Below are 15798 nucleotides of genomic sequence, written 5' to 3'. Positions count from 1 at the left end.
TAGGTAAGTGTGCACATTTCACCATTCCCTCAAGAAAATCTTTGTGAAGGTTTCCTTAAGTATCAGTGTGAGAACTTCTCTGGGATGTATACAGGAGTAGAACCGCAGGGTTATTGGGACAATTGTCCACGTTGCTAAGAGCTTCTGGCTTCATGGGTAGAATCACAGAAGCATCAAACAGGAAAAGGATCGCCTCCAAAGGGAGTACATTGAGATGGTTATTAACAAATCATGGGCCACATGAACAAACATTTAAATACAGGATACAGACACGTTTATGCTTCGGAACTGCTGCCCTTGGAAAATGAATCAGGAAGGAATACATGACGTCACTAAAATAAAAATGTGTCTGTGGAGGAAACAGTTCAGGATTCATAGGCCCACCTTCCCCATATCACTTCATGCCAATACTTCTGTTGTGAAAAGCTTGGTGCACCTGTCTCACCCCATCTCTCCCTCCATCCTCTGACCCCCGGGCCTCTTTTCTGGGGCCAGCCACATCCATAAAGCTACCTGCTGTTCACTCGGTGTCTTTTTATGGACGGCACTCTGTTTTCACTCTCATCACTAGCCTTTCCTGCTCTGCAGCATCAACATCAACTCTACAAAATTTCATCTTGCACCAGGGCTGTTGCACAGTCACTGGGAGCAGCCAGTGATGATCTACAGCTTCTCTCACTTCTCTCCAACCCTTGCTCCTTACCCCTCATCCCTCCATCAGTCAAACACTCAGGTGTCCTCCCTGGGTCAGCTCTGAGCCAAACTGCTCTCCTGGGAGCCACACGTGCTCCCTTTTGGAGGAGAAGGCTGCCTGCTAAGAGGCTTCAGCTTCTGAGCTGCATTTGCATGAATAAACAGCTCTGAAGGGTTCAGTTGAAGCTTTTATGTAAACACTCTCCAAAATATGTTCTGCACTGCATTATCCCCAGCAATAAAGATTCTGGAATCAGAATTTGGCTGTCAGTTTTATTGATGTTGCATGGGGTACAGTAGAATACAGCTTTCTCCTCTGGAAATTTATTGACTTGGCAGTGCAGAGAGCAATAAAACTGTGTTTTTAATCAGTAAGCCAAGCAGACATGATTCCAGAAGAAATATAGGAAGCAAACATGCCATCATAAGAAGATTTCTCCCTGTCCTGTCCCTGTTCTTCTCAGATGTTCTGTCAAATAAGTTTGGGTACTGAAGGATATGCTTGGTGGGGCTGTCTTCAGGAATAAAATTAGAGGACCAAGTTTGGATTACTTGTTCTAGGTTGTAACACCTCTAAGAGATTGTTGAGTGCAAGTGTTTTTCTGCAATGAAATTTCTTTGCATTAGCTCCTAGAGAGGAATTACTGGTAAGCTGCTTTGCAGGAGGAATAGCAAGAGTGTAACATGCTTCTTCTCAAGAGAAGCGAGGGTCCAGTGCCTGTCCTTTCACTGTGCTCAGTGAGAAAGAGTGAGTGACCTGGCATACATCCGAAGGAAGTGAAATCACTACTCTTGGAGACATCTGCATCCCATATTCCTGGCAGCATTATTCATAATAGCCAAGATATAGGAACAACCTAAAGTTATTTGACAGATGAATGGACAGAGAAAATATGGTGTGTGTATATATATATACCTTGTGTGTGTATATATATACACAACAGAATATTTTTCAGACATAACAAGAAGGAAGTTTGCCATTTGCAGCAACATGGATGAAACTGGAAAGCATGATGCTAAGTGAAATAAGCTAGAGAAAGACAAATGCTACATGGTATTATTTCTCTCTGAAATCTAGGGGGGAAAAAAACAATTTCATAGAAACAGAGAATAGAAATGGTGGTCACCAGTGACCACAGGCAAGGGAAAATGAAGATACAAGTCAAAGGGTACAAACGTTCAGTTATAAGAAGAATAGGTTCTGAGGATCTAATGTACCGCAAGGCGGCTATAGTTAAGAATAGGTGGCTATTCAAAAGAGACACAGATGTAAAGAACAGTCTTTTGGACTCTGTGGGAGAAGGTGAGGGTGGGATGATGTGAGAAAATAACATTGAAACATGTATATTATCATATGTGAAACAGATCGCCAGTCCAGGTTCGATGCATGAGACAGGGTGCTCAGGGCTGGTGCACTGGGATGACCCTGAGGGATGGGATGGGGAGGGAGGTGGGAGGGGGTTTCAGGATGGGGAACACATGTACACCCGTGGTGGATTCATGTCAATGTATGGCAAAGACCACCACAATATTGTAAAGTAATTAGCCTCCAATTAAATTAATAAAAAAAAAAGAATAGGTGACTATTGTGTATTTGAAAAGTTGCTGAGCTGAATACTCTTACCACACACACACACTCACACATACATGTTAACTGAGATGTGACCGATCTGTTGAGGTGACAGGATGTGTTCATTATCTTGATAGTGGTAGTCATTCCACAATGTATGTATATATCTAATTTGCATATATCTAATTATCATGTTGTACCCTTTAAATATATACAATTATATTTGTCAATTATCCCTCAATAAAGTTGGGAAAAAAGAAGAGAGAGTGTGTGGGTTAGGAGCCATATACTTCAGCCCATATTGCACAGTGGAAAGAACATTTGGACTCTGTCAGCTTGGTCGTGTCACCTGGTCCAGGTTACTGAATTTCTTCGGATCAAGTTTCTTCAGCTATTGAAGGGAAATACCTGCCTCACACCATTGTTAAGTGGATAAAATAAGGTTAGAAGTGGGTGTGCATAGTTTATACAGCATGTTACAAGTCCCAGGAGCAAGTCCTTTCTGGAACTGTAAGACATCTCACTGATTCTTACCTGCTCGTCATGGAGGAGGTGCGCTCTCCCAGCCGGTAAGCCAGGCTCTGCTGCATACACAGAAAAGCAAGGCAGCATCTCCACTTCTGTTCTCCATACTCTCAATACTCACTTCCCTCCTGAAATGCCTGGTCCACTCCCCGCCTCTCTTCCAGTCCCTGGGCCAAATCCTTCAATCAGTGTAGATGCTTGATAAATTCCTGTTAACCTTCATCTCTGCCTTGCAGATGCTTTCTCCTGAGTTATCTTAACCCAGGCTCCTTTATCACTCGTACGTTGTCCTATTCTGGTTCTGCTCTCGCTGAGTGGTCACTCTTTTCTCAACTTTTTGTAATGCGTAACTTTGATCTCAATTCAAGAACACTCAGATTGTTCTTCTGGATATAAGTAAGAGCCTGAAGGAGTCTCTTTAGATGTTTCCCTCAAATGGCATGAGATTAAATGGCATTAAATCAAAATGGTATTTGATTAACCATAGGAGCAAAGTGGTCTGGTTGAGATAGTATTAAAATGGGCTGCCTGGGGAAGATGGTATAGAGTGAAATAGGAGCATGCTGTTAGTGAATCTTCCCTTCTCCTACCTGCCTGGTTTTCAATTGTATTTTCACCATCCATTTCTCCACTCTACCCAAGACAGCTTCTTTTCTATCCTCCCAACAAGCCTATATGTCCACTCTAAAACTATGTGTTAACTGCTTACTTGGTACCAAGCCCGATTCTTTATACAGGTTATCTTGATTAATTTTCACAATGACCCTGTGAAATAGGAATTATTATTTCAATTTTATAGACAAAGGACCTGAAATAGAGGATCTAAATAGTATGCTTAGGGTCTTGTAGCCAGGTAGTAGAAGAGTGGAGATTTGACCCTGGGTGCATCTGATCCCAAGGTTCACTATCTTAACCACGAAATTACACACTTTTTGATAAAGACCAAGAATTAGTCATGGCACATTTCTTTATTGATAGAAGTTAGAATTTTCGACCTGAATCTAGCTATTGGGAACTCTGCGATCACACACATACACACACATTTCATTCATGAACTTACAAGGCACCGAATCTTAAATCTTAAACTCTTGGCTTTCCTTTTTTCTTTTCTAGATCACTCACCTATCTCCCTATCAAAGTAATCCCATCTCAAGCTTTCAGAGGACTTAATGAGGTCATAAAAATGTAAGTAAGATACTGCATATCAAAAGACATTCATAATTGAAATACAATTTTTTCTCAGAGAACACATAGTTGAAAAGTGGTAATTTTTCTAGGAGAGAAACTGTGTTTAGGAAACCCTAGTATTTTTATCTTTAAAATACAAATAATATCCAGGGACCTTTGAAGAAAAGGGATGATTTTCAAGAGTCATTAAAATTCAGATAATTAACCTTGTCTCAACAAACTGAATGCATTTTGATAGGTGATGATAAACTACTCCAATAAAAAAAAAAAAAGATTCCAATCATAAAAAACTCCCTCTGCTAGAGCGGCTGTTCCCTCATGTCACATTTTTAGATAACACCCGCATAGAAGAAAATGTGTTGAAAGTTTATTGTGCATCAGAAGACTATCTTTGTATCTAAATAATAAGTATATAACAAATACAGTATTTGTATCTATATTGATAAAAGGCGTTTATCAAAAGTGTAAAGCAGCCTGACAATGCAATGTGCTCTCAGTGCAATGTATAACTTCAATCCTATGTTCGTGGGTCAGCTTCTAGGACACAAAAGCCCATATATGGAAAGGGAGTATGGAGTCCAGTATTCCAGCATCCTCCTTAATGTCAGTCTGAGTCACAGGACCTCAGAGGCCATTTAGATGCTTCCAGAGAGCATCTTAACAATTTTCAGGGCTTTGAAAACAGATCTGCATCTCTGAAGATGCTACATCATCAGTCCTGGTTCTGCGGGGGAATCTCTGACTGCTCTTAGGGTATTAGCAAGCAATCAGATCAGATCAGATCAGTCGCTCAGTCGTGTCCGACTCTTTGTGACCCCATGAATCGCAGCATGCCAGGCCTCCCTGTCCATCACCAACTCCCGGAGTTCACTGAGACTCACGTCCATAGGAACATTAAAAATAATTTGTTAAGAATTAGTGCGTATTATAGGAAATTCATTGCAGGTTACAGAAATGTCAGTTTGCCTGAGGCTAACCTTTACTCTTCTGCTCTCAAGAATTTTAAATGTTGAGTTTTGAAAACTTTGAATGCATTAAGACCTCCTAGTGAGAAAAGCAGCCACAGTTAAATAAGCAAAACTATTAGGTAGGAATAAGATGAATCAGCCTAGAACTATCCACTACTGTGTTTTCATAAAAGATCTTAACTGCCTTAGACTCAGCCTTCCTGTGGGCTAAAGCTCATCAAGTCTGAAACCTTCAGTGAATGTTAACCTTAGAATTTGAGACTCTTTTCTCAGCTGGCAGCAAATGATAGCTTATATGGGGATTTTAGGGTAACATTGACATTACCCACATGCTTGGGGGTGATATATGGCAAAGTTGGTTCCTTTACTTTTGTGTTTCTTTTTTAAAAAAATTAATTCATTCACATATCTACTCATTCATTGATACCCTAAATGCCAGACTATACGAAGCCACTAGGGATTCAGGAGTGACTAGGACATAGTCTCTGTCCTTAGTTTGCTAACAAAGTGAGGAAAATGGTCAAATACAAATAGACAGTCACAACCCAATAAGGACACTTCATTCAGGAGTTGACCACTCTGCAGCTGCCTCAGAAGAGGATTTGGGAGAGGGGTAAAGAGTCAAGAAACCAGGAATCCTAACCCAAATTAAAACCTCACTAGAGTGATGGAGTTGGGAACCCAGACATTTTGATCCTGATCCCGAATCTTCTTATAAGCACTATTTGCCTCTCCTCTCAGAATTTTAATGCCCAAAGCTATAAAACAAGGGAATCCAACTGGATTTCCCCAGAGGACATGTCTACTTCCAACAATCTGTAACTCTGAGTCCACAGATAAATAAGCAAAATGGTCACATTAACGGGAAATACTGAAACTTGCATTTCAACTGCATCTGGGTTGTAGGTGCCCATTCGGGCTCCTAGAGGGAGGTGTGAGCACGTTATGATGTGAGGACAACTTAAGGCATCCCTATTCTTTTTTAAAAGGACACACACCCCCACCCATTGTTGGGTCATGCATACAACTTATTATCATGCAGAAACAATCATTTATTTCATGCTTCTTTTTCCTTTTTTTTTTTTTTCTCTCTCTCCCCTAGTGAAATCTCTCAGAGTGATTCCCTGGAAAAGATAGAAGCTAATGCCTTTGACAACCTCCTCAATTTGTCTGAAATGTAAGCATCAGCTAACAGATAGTTTATTGCTGTACACTATTACCCTCGCTGGCTGGAGCCCACTCAGTATTTGTATTCAAGCATCCATAGCTAGGAATCCAAGAGGAAAAGACTGCAGCAATTACTAGGTCTGGGCAGGCACCAATTTCTGTCACTGCAGTGTCCTGCAGGTTGCCATGGTGACAACTGCTTCTCCCTGGGAGCTGTATAAATTCTGAAACATCACAACACAAAGTTGGAAATTAAAATTGACATTGTGGAGTCCTGCCAAGTAGCTCTTACCTTGGAAGGAAGGGTATGGAGTCCTTGAGGTGGTGGAATATTTAGAAAGGAGCTTAGAGTCTTCCCTGGTGGCTCAGAGGATAAAGTGTCTGCCTGCAATTCAGGAGACCCGGGTTCAATCCCTGGGTTGGGAAGATCCCCTGGAGAAGGAAATGGCAACCCACTCTAATATTCTTGCCTGGAGAATCCCATGGACAAAGGAGCCTGGCGGGCTATAGTCCACGGGGTCGCAAAGAGTCGGACACGACTGAGCAACTTCACTTTCACTTTCACTTAGAGATCATGAATTAGTTCACTGGGGACTATTTGGGCATATTCACTTATTTAGTAAATGGTTCTTAGAAACCTACCATGTAAAAGTGTTTGACACGTGTATGTTGGATTTGTTGTTGTGACGTTTTTGAACTGATTCTTAATAATAATCCTTTCCAAATTATCATTTTCTTCCAATTTACAAAAAAGGGGGAATGGGAGAAGACTAGCTTGATTCAATTTTCAGATGTCACACAGCAAGTTAGCGCCAGAGTTAATAAGACTAGAAATCAGGTCATGTGACTCCTAAACCAGGCTTCTTACTGCTGCCCAGTTTGACCCAAATCTGAACTTCTACAAGCTGCATCAGCAGAGGAGTTTCCAAAGTTAAGGAAGCAGAAAAGATATTAGCAACAAATATATTTTGAGCACTCGTTCTCAGCCTTTATTTCCTCTAGGTTGTGTCATTTAATCCTTGCAGCTGCCCTGCAAAGTGGGGTAATTATCCCTTTTGTTCACAGGAAGGAATGGAGGCTCAGAAGGGTCGGTAACTTGACCAAAGTGGCACCTTCGACAATGCCAGGGCTGGAATTCAACCCCAGCCCATGTCTTCAAAGCTTGTGTATTTTCCACTGTACCACAAGGCCCCCCTATGAATGGTCCAATTAGCAATCATCTAGAGAGGATAATGAATTAATAAGTATGTGGGTACACATGTCCAACTAAGGGTCAAATGATCCTGGAATACAGAGGAGGTAAAATTTACATCTCCCCCAAGAGATGACAGTGTAACCAGGGAAGTAAGACTAATTCACCAAACAGAGGGAAATCCAAAATAACAGGTATTTAAGTGCAAAAGGTATAGTCTGGACTTCGCTGGGAAGTAGAATTTCATGGTGGGAGTGGGGTAGGGGAAAGGTCATTTCTGTTACATCATTTCCATTACCAGTCCTACCTGGACCTGGAAATCTGAAAATCTGTAGTTTTTTTTTTTCTTTTTTTTTTTAATTTTATTTTATTTTTAAACTTTACATAATTGTATTAGTTTTGCCAAATATCAAAATGAATCCGCCACAGGTATACATGTGTTCCCCATCCTGAACCCTCCTCCCTCCTCCCTCCCCATACCATCCCTTTGGGTCGTCCCAGTGCACTAGCCCCAAGCATCCATTTTAACAGACTTCCCAAGCAATGTTGAACCACAGCAGCTTGAGATAAATAAAACTGCTCATGATGTAAAGCAGTTTTATTTAATAGATAAAGATATCTATCTTTATATAGATGTAAAGATAAATTATCAATTTATAGATAGATAAAGTATCAATTTATTAATACAGAAAGAAAAATAAAGTGCTCTAAGGAAAGGAAGGCCCTGAGACTAGAATGTCAGCTCCCCACAGCTCTCTTTGCCTTGTTTACAGCTGGATCTCCAGCACCTAGAACAGTGCCTGGTACATGGAGGTATTCAATAAATGTTTGTTCAATGAATGGATGGATGAGTGGTCAGATTCCAAAAGAGTCTTAAGAAACAGAAGTTCTTTCCATCCTACCCACCTAATGTCTTATATGGCCCAAGACTGCTTGACTTAGTTGTTGTAAAGTTAATTTCAACAAAAAGTCCCTCACCTCTAAAGAATCAAAGGGATGTAAAGGACAGAAATCGACACCATGATGGGAAACTATAGTAAGGTGGAATACACGCTAGACTTGGATTTGGAAAAGCTGTGTTCACCTCCAAGCTCTGCTACTTCTCAGTTCTGTGATTAGAGACCAGTCATTCAGCGTCCTGATTTCATCCACTGTTGTCAACACTGGAAGGCTCACTGTGAACCAGACGCGCACATTCACCGTTCAAAACCCACTCTATGAGGAAGTCAGGCTTCAGGTGATGCATCCAAGGTCATACGACTAGTAACACCAGCCTGTTAAACCAAGCTGACACCGGAGTCCATCCACCTAACCAATACTCTAGATTTTCTCTACAGAACAAGAGGAATTATCATTTCCTTCCGTGGCTGTTGCCTGGGTTTAAAAAGCCAGAGACATTTACTGACCTTTTATTGAATCCATAGTAGACAGTAAATGTAGCTGCTTTTCAAAGTCACTGGGGAACTAGGAGGAAAGGCATTAATACCACTGCAGTGCTGTGCTTTTCCATTTTGCCAAGCCCTGCCTTGTGCATTATCTCTACCTGCTATGTTACTCCCTACCAACCTGTGAGGCAGAGGAAGTGCTATTATTATTCTAATTTTACAGTAGGGAGCACTAGGTCAGGGACGTTAGAAGGCCTGGCATCATCACACAACCAGTTATCTATAGAATGGATGTAATAACCCCCAAATGCAAGCCCCTAGCATCAGCCCTGGGCTATTCCAAAGGCTGAGTGCCCATCTGAATAACCGGTCAGTGTGACTGCCAGCCACTACGAAGATGACCAGTTTGTCTCCAAGAGCAAACAGCCAATTCATTCATTTCTCTTGAGAGTGAAATTGCCCGTCACCCCCAGTGTGCTGGCTCCATGGTTGGGCAGGATCTAGCTGGCCAGGAGCCCTGGATGTTGGTTATTACTCGGGGGCAGGAAGGAGAGCAGGCAGAATGGAACAGACTCCCAGCTATAATGCTTACACTTATCTCAGCAAGATGTTGAAAGCAGAACTCCTGGCAGTAGCCGGCGGGCTCTCATCGTCCCGTTTCTACCCCGAGGGTCTCGGGAGCACCCCTCAAGCACAAGAAAGTCACTTGATTTTCTTGGTGCCATTTTCAGCCAGCACCCTCTGGTGACCACGGCCTTGTGCAGTCCAAATAAAGCACATCTATTAAACTGCTGCCTGTTTTTCCATTTCTCTTTACAGACTGATCCAGAACACTAAAAACCTGGTGCACATTGAGGCTGGAGCGTTTACAAATCTCCCTCGGTTAAAATACCTGTGAGGAATTTTCCTTTTTAAGCAATAGGGGCAGGGGATGTGGGCATCTGATGAAAACTTAAACAGTTAAAAGGTTGGGAAGAATTTTTAAACCACATACTTAGCATTATTTGCATGTCTGTCTTCAGCTTTCTGATTAAAAGCTAATCAGCACTTCCTATTAACCACTATGCTGGGTGCTTTTGAATACATGTAAGTGGTTCCCGACGTTTTCTTTGTCCCAAACCTCCAAGAAGGATATCACCCCCTTGCAATGATTTTCAAAGTGATGGTGGGCATAGGGCAGGGAGGTCAGGACACTTTAAAAAGGGTAAGTCGGACTCTCTAAGGTGAGGTGGTGATATAGACAGGGCACAGGTGAAAGTGGAGAGGCAGTTCTGATTTGACCCCCATCCATGGTTAAAAATTCCTGACCTCATTTCCCTCATGTGTTCATTCATTCACTCAGCGAATTTTAAAGTATTGCCTTGAGTAGGCCTTGTGCCATAGAAACCAAACCATTATTTTCTATTTCCCATTAAACCTTATTAAGCCCACTAGTTAGCATTACAAGTTGACTACCACTGTAGCCTAGCAGATTCATCACCTTGCCAGCAAAACAAGAATCCCTGTAACGGGATACAAATCTATAAACTAGTCACCCTGGATCTTTTCACATATCAAGTAATCATTTATTCACAGACAAAAAAATGAACATTTAACCCTCTGATATAGATGTCCATTCTCTCTTCCTCCTGATGAATTAAATTTCATAAAATCCCCAGAGGAAGCAAAGTCCACCACCTCTAGCAGCCCTGCCCTGGGCCACGAGCATAGCCCCTTTGGCTGCTCTAACTCTGGATGACAATTCCTAACTCAAGTGTACTGCTTTTCCAGACCTCCAAGGGATCTACAGGATGCATAAGCATCTGCAGTATCAAATACATTGGAAAAACATAAGAAAATCCCCAAACCAAATTTGACCACTGCAGCCCCTTGTTATCTAAGAATCACTGCTTTTATTAAACAGCATCTTCACCCCTAAAATACAATATTCCCCCAACCCAGTACACACTGCAGTCCAAGCCCACACTGCCTTCACCAGTCACAGAGAGGACAAGGATTCCATGTGATCTGGGGTAACAGGTAGGGAGGAGAACCAGAGAGAGCCAAAAGAGAAACCTGGACTCCTTTCTTCATCACCAGAGTGCTGGGCAGTTCAGTTCAGCTGTCCACAATCCATGACTGGTGAATTTAAAACTCGGCTGGGAAGATCCAGACGCTGGACTCCTCTCAAGGAGTCCCATTCTTGTGTAATAAAATATCCTTCAATCTAACCTATCACTGAAGTCTCACTCCTCTTTGAAGGCTAAGTAAAAGGTGGGAGGAAAAGAGGAAGAGCCTTGAGTAGCTCCAAAACCAAAAGAATGTTCCATGATCAGTGAAATACAGGGAAGAACTCCCTGAATTGTAAGGTAGCTAAATAAAGGGAGATTTTTAATAATGAGGATATGATTTCTCACATGGAGATTAATCTTCCTGAAGTGTTTGAGTTAAAACCTGTTCTAAAGTGAGAGATGCTTTCTAGAATCATTAAGAACACAGAATACACTAATTAGCAAAAGGAAATGGAACGCAATACAATAGGAAACTGCAATTGATGCAATAGGAAAAAGACAAGCTGGAAATACAAATGCAAATGAGAAAGACAGAAGAGTTTGGCCCCATCCCTTAGATCTCTAAAAGGAGCAACTTCCCCCATAGTGTTAGGGGCTTTTAATTCTGATCCTCAACAGCCAGAAGTGTTACTGAGAGAGCCAAACTCCACATTTTAGTGAAAAGAGTTATCTGCATAGTGTCTTTCTACTGTTTTTATCTTTATTCCTTAGTAACAATCCCCTATACTCACTCTGCCCCCATTCCCATCCTGCCCCAAATCACAGAAGCATCTGTAATACAGGCATCCACAAGCTTCCAGATGTTACGAAGATCTTCTCCTCTGAATTTAATTTCATTCTGTAAGTACCAGGCTGATTGCTATGCATAAGAGTTTCCTATTTGCAGCTGAAATTTAGAAAGTAAATATTTCTCATTTCATTCCTCAAGGGAAATTTGTGATAACTTACACATAACCACCATACCAAGAAATGCTTTTCAAGGGATGAATAACGAATCCATAACGCTGTAAGTAAATGCGCAAATTCAGGCCCTGCCATGCAGCTCCTACTATTCCCACTTCTAGCTTGAGGTGGGCTCTTTCTTATCTTTCATCACGTTCCTAACTCACTGCTGACATTCTTTCTGACCTAAAATGCCAAGGGTGAGAGGAGTCATGTGGGATGGCAGCTAGGTCATCTGTTCCTGTGACAGCCAACCAACCCATTAAGTTCAAAATTAATCAAATGGGCCCTGAGGATTTACAGTGACCGAATTTCCAGCTGATGAAATTGTTCACTACATCGATGTTTTAGCTTTGAAGCTAAAAACAGACAGCCTGGAGAGCAGTGACTGCCCTGGTAACAAGAGAGCACAAAAATTTCAAGTTTCAACTGAGAAGAGGTTGGAAGGATATTCTTCAAGTAGGTAGAGTAGCTGATCAAAGGACCCTGCTCCTTCTCTCTCTCTCTCTCTCAGTTATTTTTCACCTTCTCCTTGGAACCTGCTTACTTTGTTTCTGAAGGAACACCAACTATGCCCATTCCCTACATCCTTTCATACTTGAAAATAATGTCTTCTCATCTGGCAGTCACTCATCAGGGTACCAGGCACACAAGCCAACCCTTCCATGCTCTTTCGTAAGGCCTCACTACTAAATATATGGTCCATGGACAAGCATCTATAGTGTCTTCTGAGAGCTGGTAAGAAACGCAGATTCTCAGGCTCATCCCAGACGCACCGACTCAGAATCTGCATTTTAATAGATTCGAAGTGATTCACATCACATTAAAGTTCGAGCTAAGATAACCCAACTTATTCTCTTCACTGTACACCTGCCTGACTTCCTTCCCGTTAGATCCCTGCCCTCTTCACATGAACCACCTTCCTTGGCTCCACCATTCAGAGGCAGAATCCTGGACACCATGTCTCATTTATCTCCAAAGCCCGGTGACCCGTGTTCAATTCTGCTCCCACATCCACATCTTCTCACTCATTCTGCTTCGGTTACATTCCATGGCAGGATCATGATAAGACAATCAATGACCTTAAATGTCCTTAAAGAAAGAGAGAGCATGTGCTGATGATGCAGAGATGAGGAGCTAGTTGTGAAACAAGAGAAGAGACCATCTCAGAGGATTGTCTTTTATACAATGGATTCTAGAAATTGCTATCAATGGTGCACTGCATTTGATTAGTAATTTTACTGTCAGATCAGATCAGATCAGTTGCTCAGTCATGTCTGACTCTTTGTGACCCCATGAATCGCAGCACGCCAGGCCTCCCTGTCCATCACCAACTCCCGGAGTTCACTCAGACTCACGTCCATCGAGTCAGTGATGCCATCCAGCCATCTCATCCTGTCGTCCCCTTCTCCTCTTGCCCCCAATCCCTCCCAGCATCAGAGTCTTTTCCAATGAGTCACCTCTTCACATGAGGTGGCCAAAGTACTGGAGTTCCAGCTTTAGCATCATTCCTTCCAAAGAAATCCCAGGGCTGATCTCCTTTAGAATGGACTGGTTGGATCTCCTTGCAGTCCAAGGGACTCTCAAGAGTCTTCTCCAACACCACAGTTGAAAAGCATCAATTCTTCAGTGCTCAGCCTTTTTCACAGTCCAACTCTCACATCCATACATGACCACAGGAAAAACCATAGCCTTGACTAGATGGACCTTTGTTGGCAAAGTAATGTCTCTGCTTTTGTTTTTTTTTTTTTTTTAATTTTATTTTATTTTTAAACTTTACAATATTGTATTGGTTTTTCCAAATATCGAAATGAATCCGCCACAGGTATACATGTGTTCCCCATCCTGAACCCTCCTCCCTCCTCCCTCCCCATACCATCCCTCTGGGTCGTCCCAGTGCACCAGCCCCAAGCATCCAGTATTGTGCATCGAACCTGGACTGGCGACTCATTTCATATATGATATTATACATGTTTCAATGCCATTCTCCCAAATCTTCCCACCCTGTCCCTCTCCTGTCTCTGCTTTTGAATATGCTATCTAGGTTGGTCATAATTTTCCTTCCAAGGAGTAAGCATCTTTAATTTCATGGCTGCAGTCATCATCTGCAGTGATTTTGGAGCCCAAAAAACTAAAGTCTGACACTGTTTCCACTGTTTCCCCATCTATTTGCCATGAAGTGATTGGACTGGATGCCATGATCGTTTTCTGAATGTTGAGCTTTAAGCCAACTTTTTCACTCTCCACTTTCACTTTCATCAAGAGGCTTTTGAGTTCCTCTTCACTTTCTGCCATAAGGGTGGTGTCATCTGCATATCTGAGGTTATTGATATTTCTCCCGGCAATCTTGATTCCAGCTTGTGTTTCTTCCAGTCCAATGTTTCTCATGATGTACTCTGCATATAAGTTAAATAAACAGGGTGACAATATACAGTCTTGACACACTCCTTTTCCTATTTGGAACCAGTCTGTTGTTCCATGTCCAGTTCTAACTGTTGCTTCCTGACCTGCATACAGATTTCTCAAGAGGCAGATCAGGTGGTCTGGTATTCCCATCTCTTTCAGAATTTTCCACAGTTTATTGTGATCCACACAGTCAAAGGCTTTGGCATAGTCAATAAAGCAGAAATAGGTGTTTTTCTGGAACTCTCTTGCTTTTTCCATGATCCAGTGGATGTTGGCAATTTGATCTCTGGTTCCTCTGCCTTTTCTAAAACCAGCTTGAACATCAGGAAGTTCACGGTTCACATATTGCTGAAACCTGGGTTGGAGAATTTTGAGCATTACTTTACTAGTATGTGAGATGAGTGCAATTGTGCAGTAGTTTGAGCATTCTTTGGCATTGCCTTTCTTTGGGATTGGAATGAAAACTGACCTTTTCCAATCCTGTGGCCACTGCTGAGTTTTCCACATTTGCTGGCATATTGAGTGCAGCACTTTCACAGCATCATCTTTCAGGATTTGGAATAGCTCAACTAGAATCCCATCACCTCCACTAGCTTTGTTTGTAGTGATGCTTCCTAAGGCCCACTTGACTTCACATTCCAGGATGTCTGGCTCTAGGTGAGTGATCACACCATCGTGATTATCTGGGTCATGAAGATCTTTTTTGTACAGTTCTTCTGTGTATTCTTGCCATCTCTTTTTAATATCTTCTGCTTCTGTTAGGTCCATACCATTTCTGTCTTTTCTTGAGCCCATCTTTGCATGAAATGTTCCTTTGGTATCTCTGATTTTCTTGAAGAGATCTTTAGTCATTCCCATTCTGTTGTTTTCCTCTATTTCTTTGCATTGATCGCTGAGGAAGGATTTCTTATCCCTCCTTGCTATTCTTTGGAACTCTGCGTTCAGATGCTTATATCTTTCCTTTTCTCCTTTGCTTTTCACTTCTCTTCTTTCACAGCTATTTGTAAGGCCTCCCCAGACAGCCATTTTGCTTTTACTGTGCGTAAGTATAATTCTACACATACAGTTATCATGTTACAAAACTGTGGCCAATACAGCCTGGACTCAAGAGTGTTGCAATCAAAAGAATACAGAGCAGCAACCAGAAATAATTTCAAAATAACTCAAATTCTTACTTTGCATCTCTTACACATCAGAAAGGAGTCTAGATCCTAGAAAAACTTCTCTAGAGTCTTTCTACTCCTCCACTTCCCTCAGGTACTGTAGCTCTTCTAGCTGTTCATAAAGCCTTTCTGACTCACCATCACCTATGGATCAGGAACTACTCATTCATCATGTCCCCTGTCAGGAACAGGGCATTTACAGAGCACTGCATGCCTTAGGATTTGGGGTCTTTCCATGTCTTTACCGAAGACACAAAAGACATATAAGACCCATGTCTTTGGGAAGCTCACAATCTCAATGGGAGAAAACATGAAAGAATAATACAAGCCAGTAGACATTCACTGTGAGTGTGTGGTACACAGAAATGAGAAGTCTTGGAGAGGTTCTCTTAGGCTGAGAAGTCAGGCTGCAGACCTGAGTGAGACCTTGCAGAATCAGTGGCACCTGTATGAGTAAATATGATAAAAGTGGCTAATATTTATATAGCACTTATTAAGTGCCTGCTGCTGCTGCTGCTAAGTCACTTCAGTCGTGTCCAACTCTGTGC

At 41.9% G+C, this 15798-nt stretch overlaps 1 protein-coding gene across 7 annotated transcripts in view; it reads left to right on the top strand.

Annotated features, from left to right (window-relative positions):
* Positions 1-15798, top strand: part of LHCGR (luteinizing hormone/choriogonadotropin receptor) — a 65455-nt gene that overhangs the window by 16978 nt on the left and 32679 nt on the right. For 5 of the 7 annotated variants that reach the window (XM_005212546.5, XM_059891005.1, XM_015473420.3 and 2 more), the window contains 5 exon segments: positions 3902-3973; positions 6047-6121; positions 9508-9582; positions 11505-11579; positions 11668-11745. In XM_005212546.5, coding sequence (XP_005212603.1) covers positions 3902-3973; positions 6047-6121; positions 9508-9582; positions 11505-11579; positions 11668-11745 — 375 coding nt within the window. 7 annotated transcript variants of the gene reach the window in all.

Source organism: Bos taurus, chromosome 11, assembly GCF_002263795.3.
Source record: "Bos taurus isolate L1 Dominette 01449 registration number 42190680 breed Hereford chromosome 11, ARS-UCD2.0, whole genome shotgun sequence".
Lineage (NCBI taxonomy): Eukaryota > Metazoa > Chordata > Mammalia > Artiodactyla > Bovidae > Bos > Bos taurus.
This window is presented reverse-complemented; position numbering and strand designations above follow the sequence as displayed.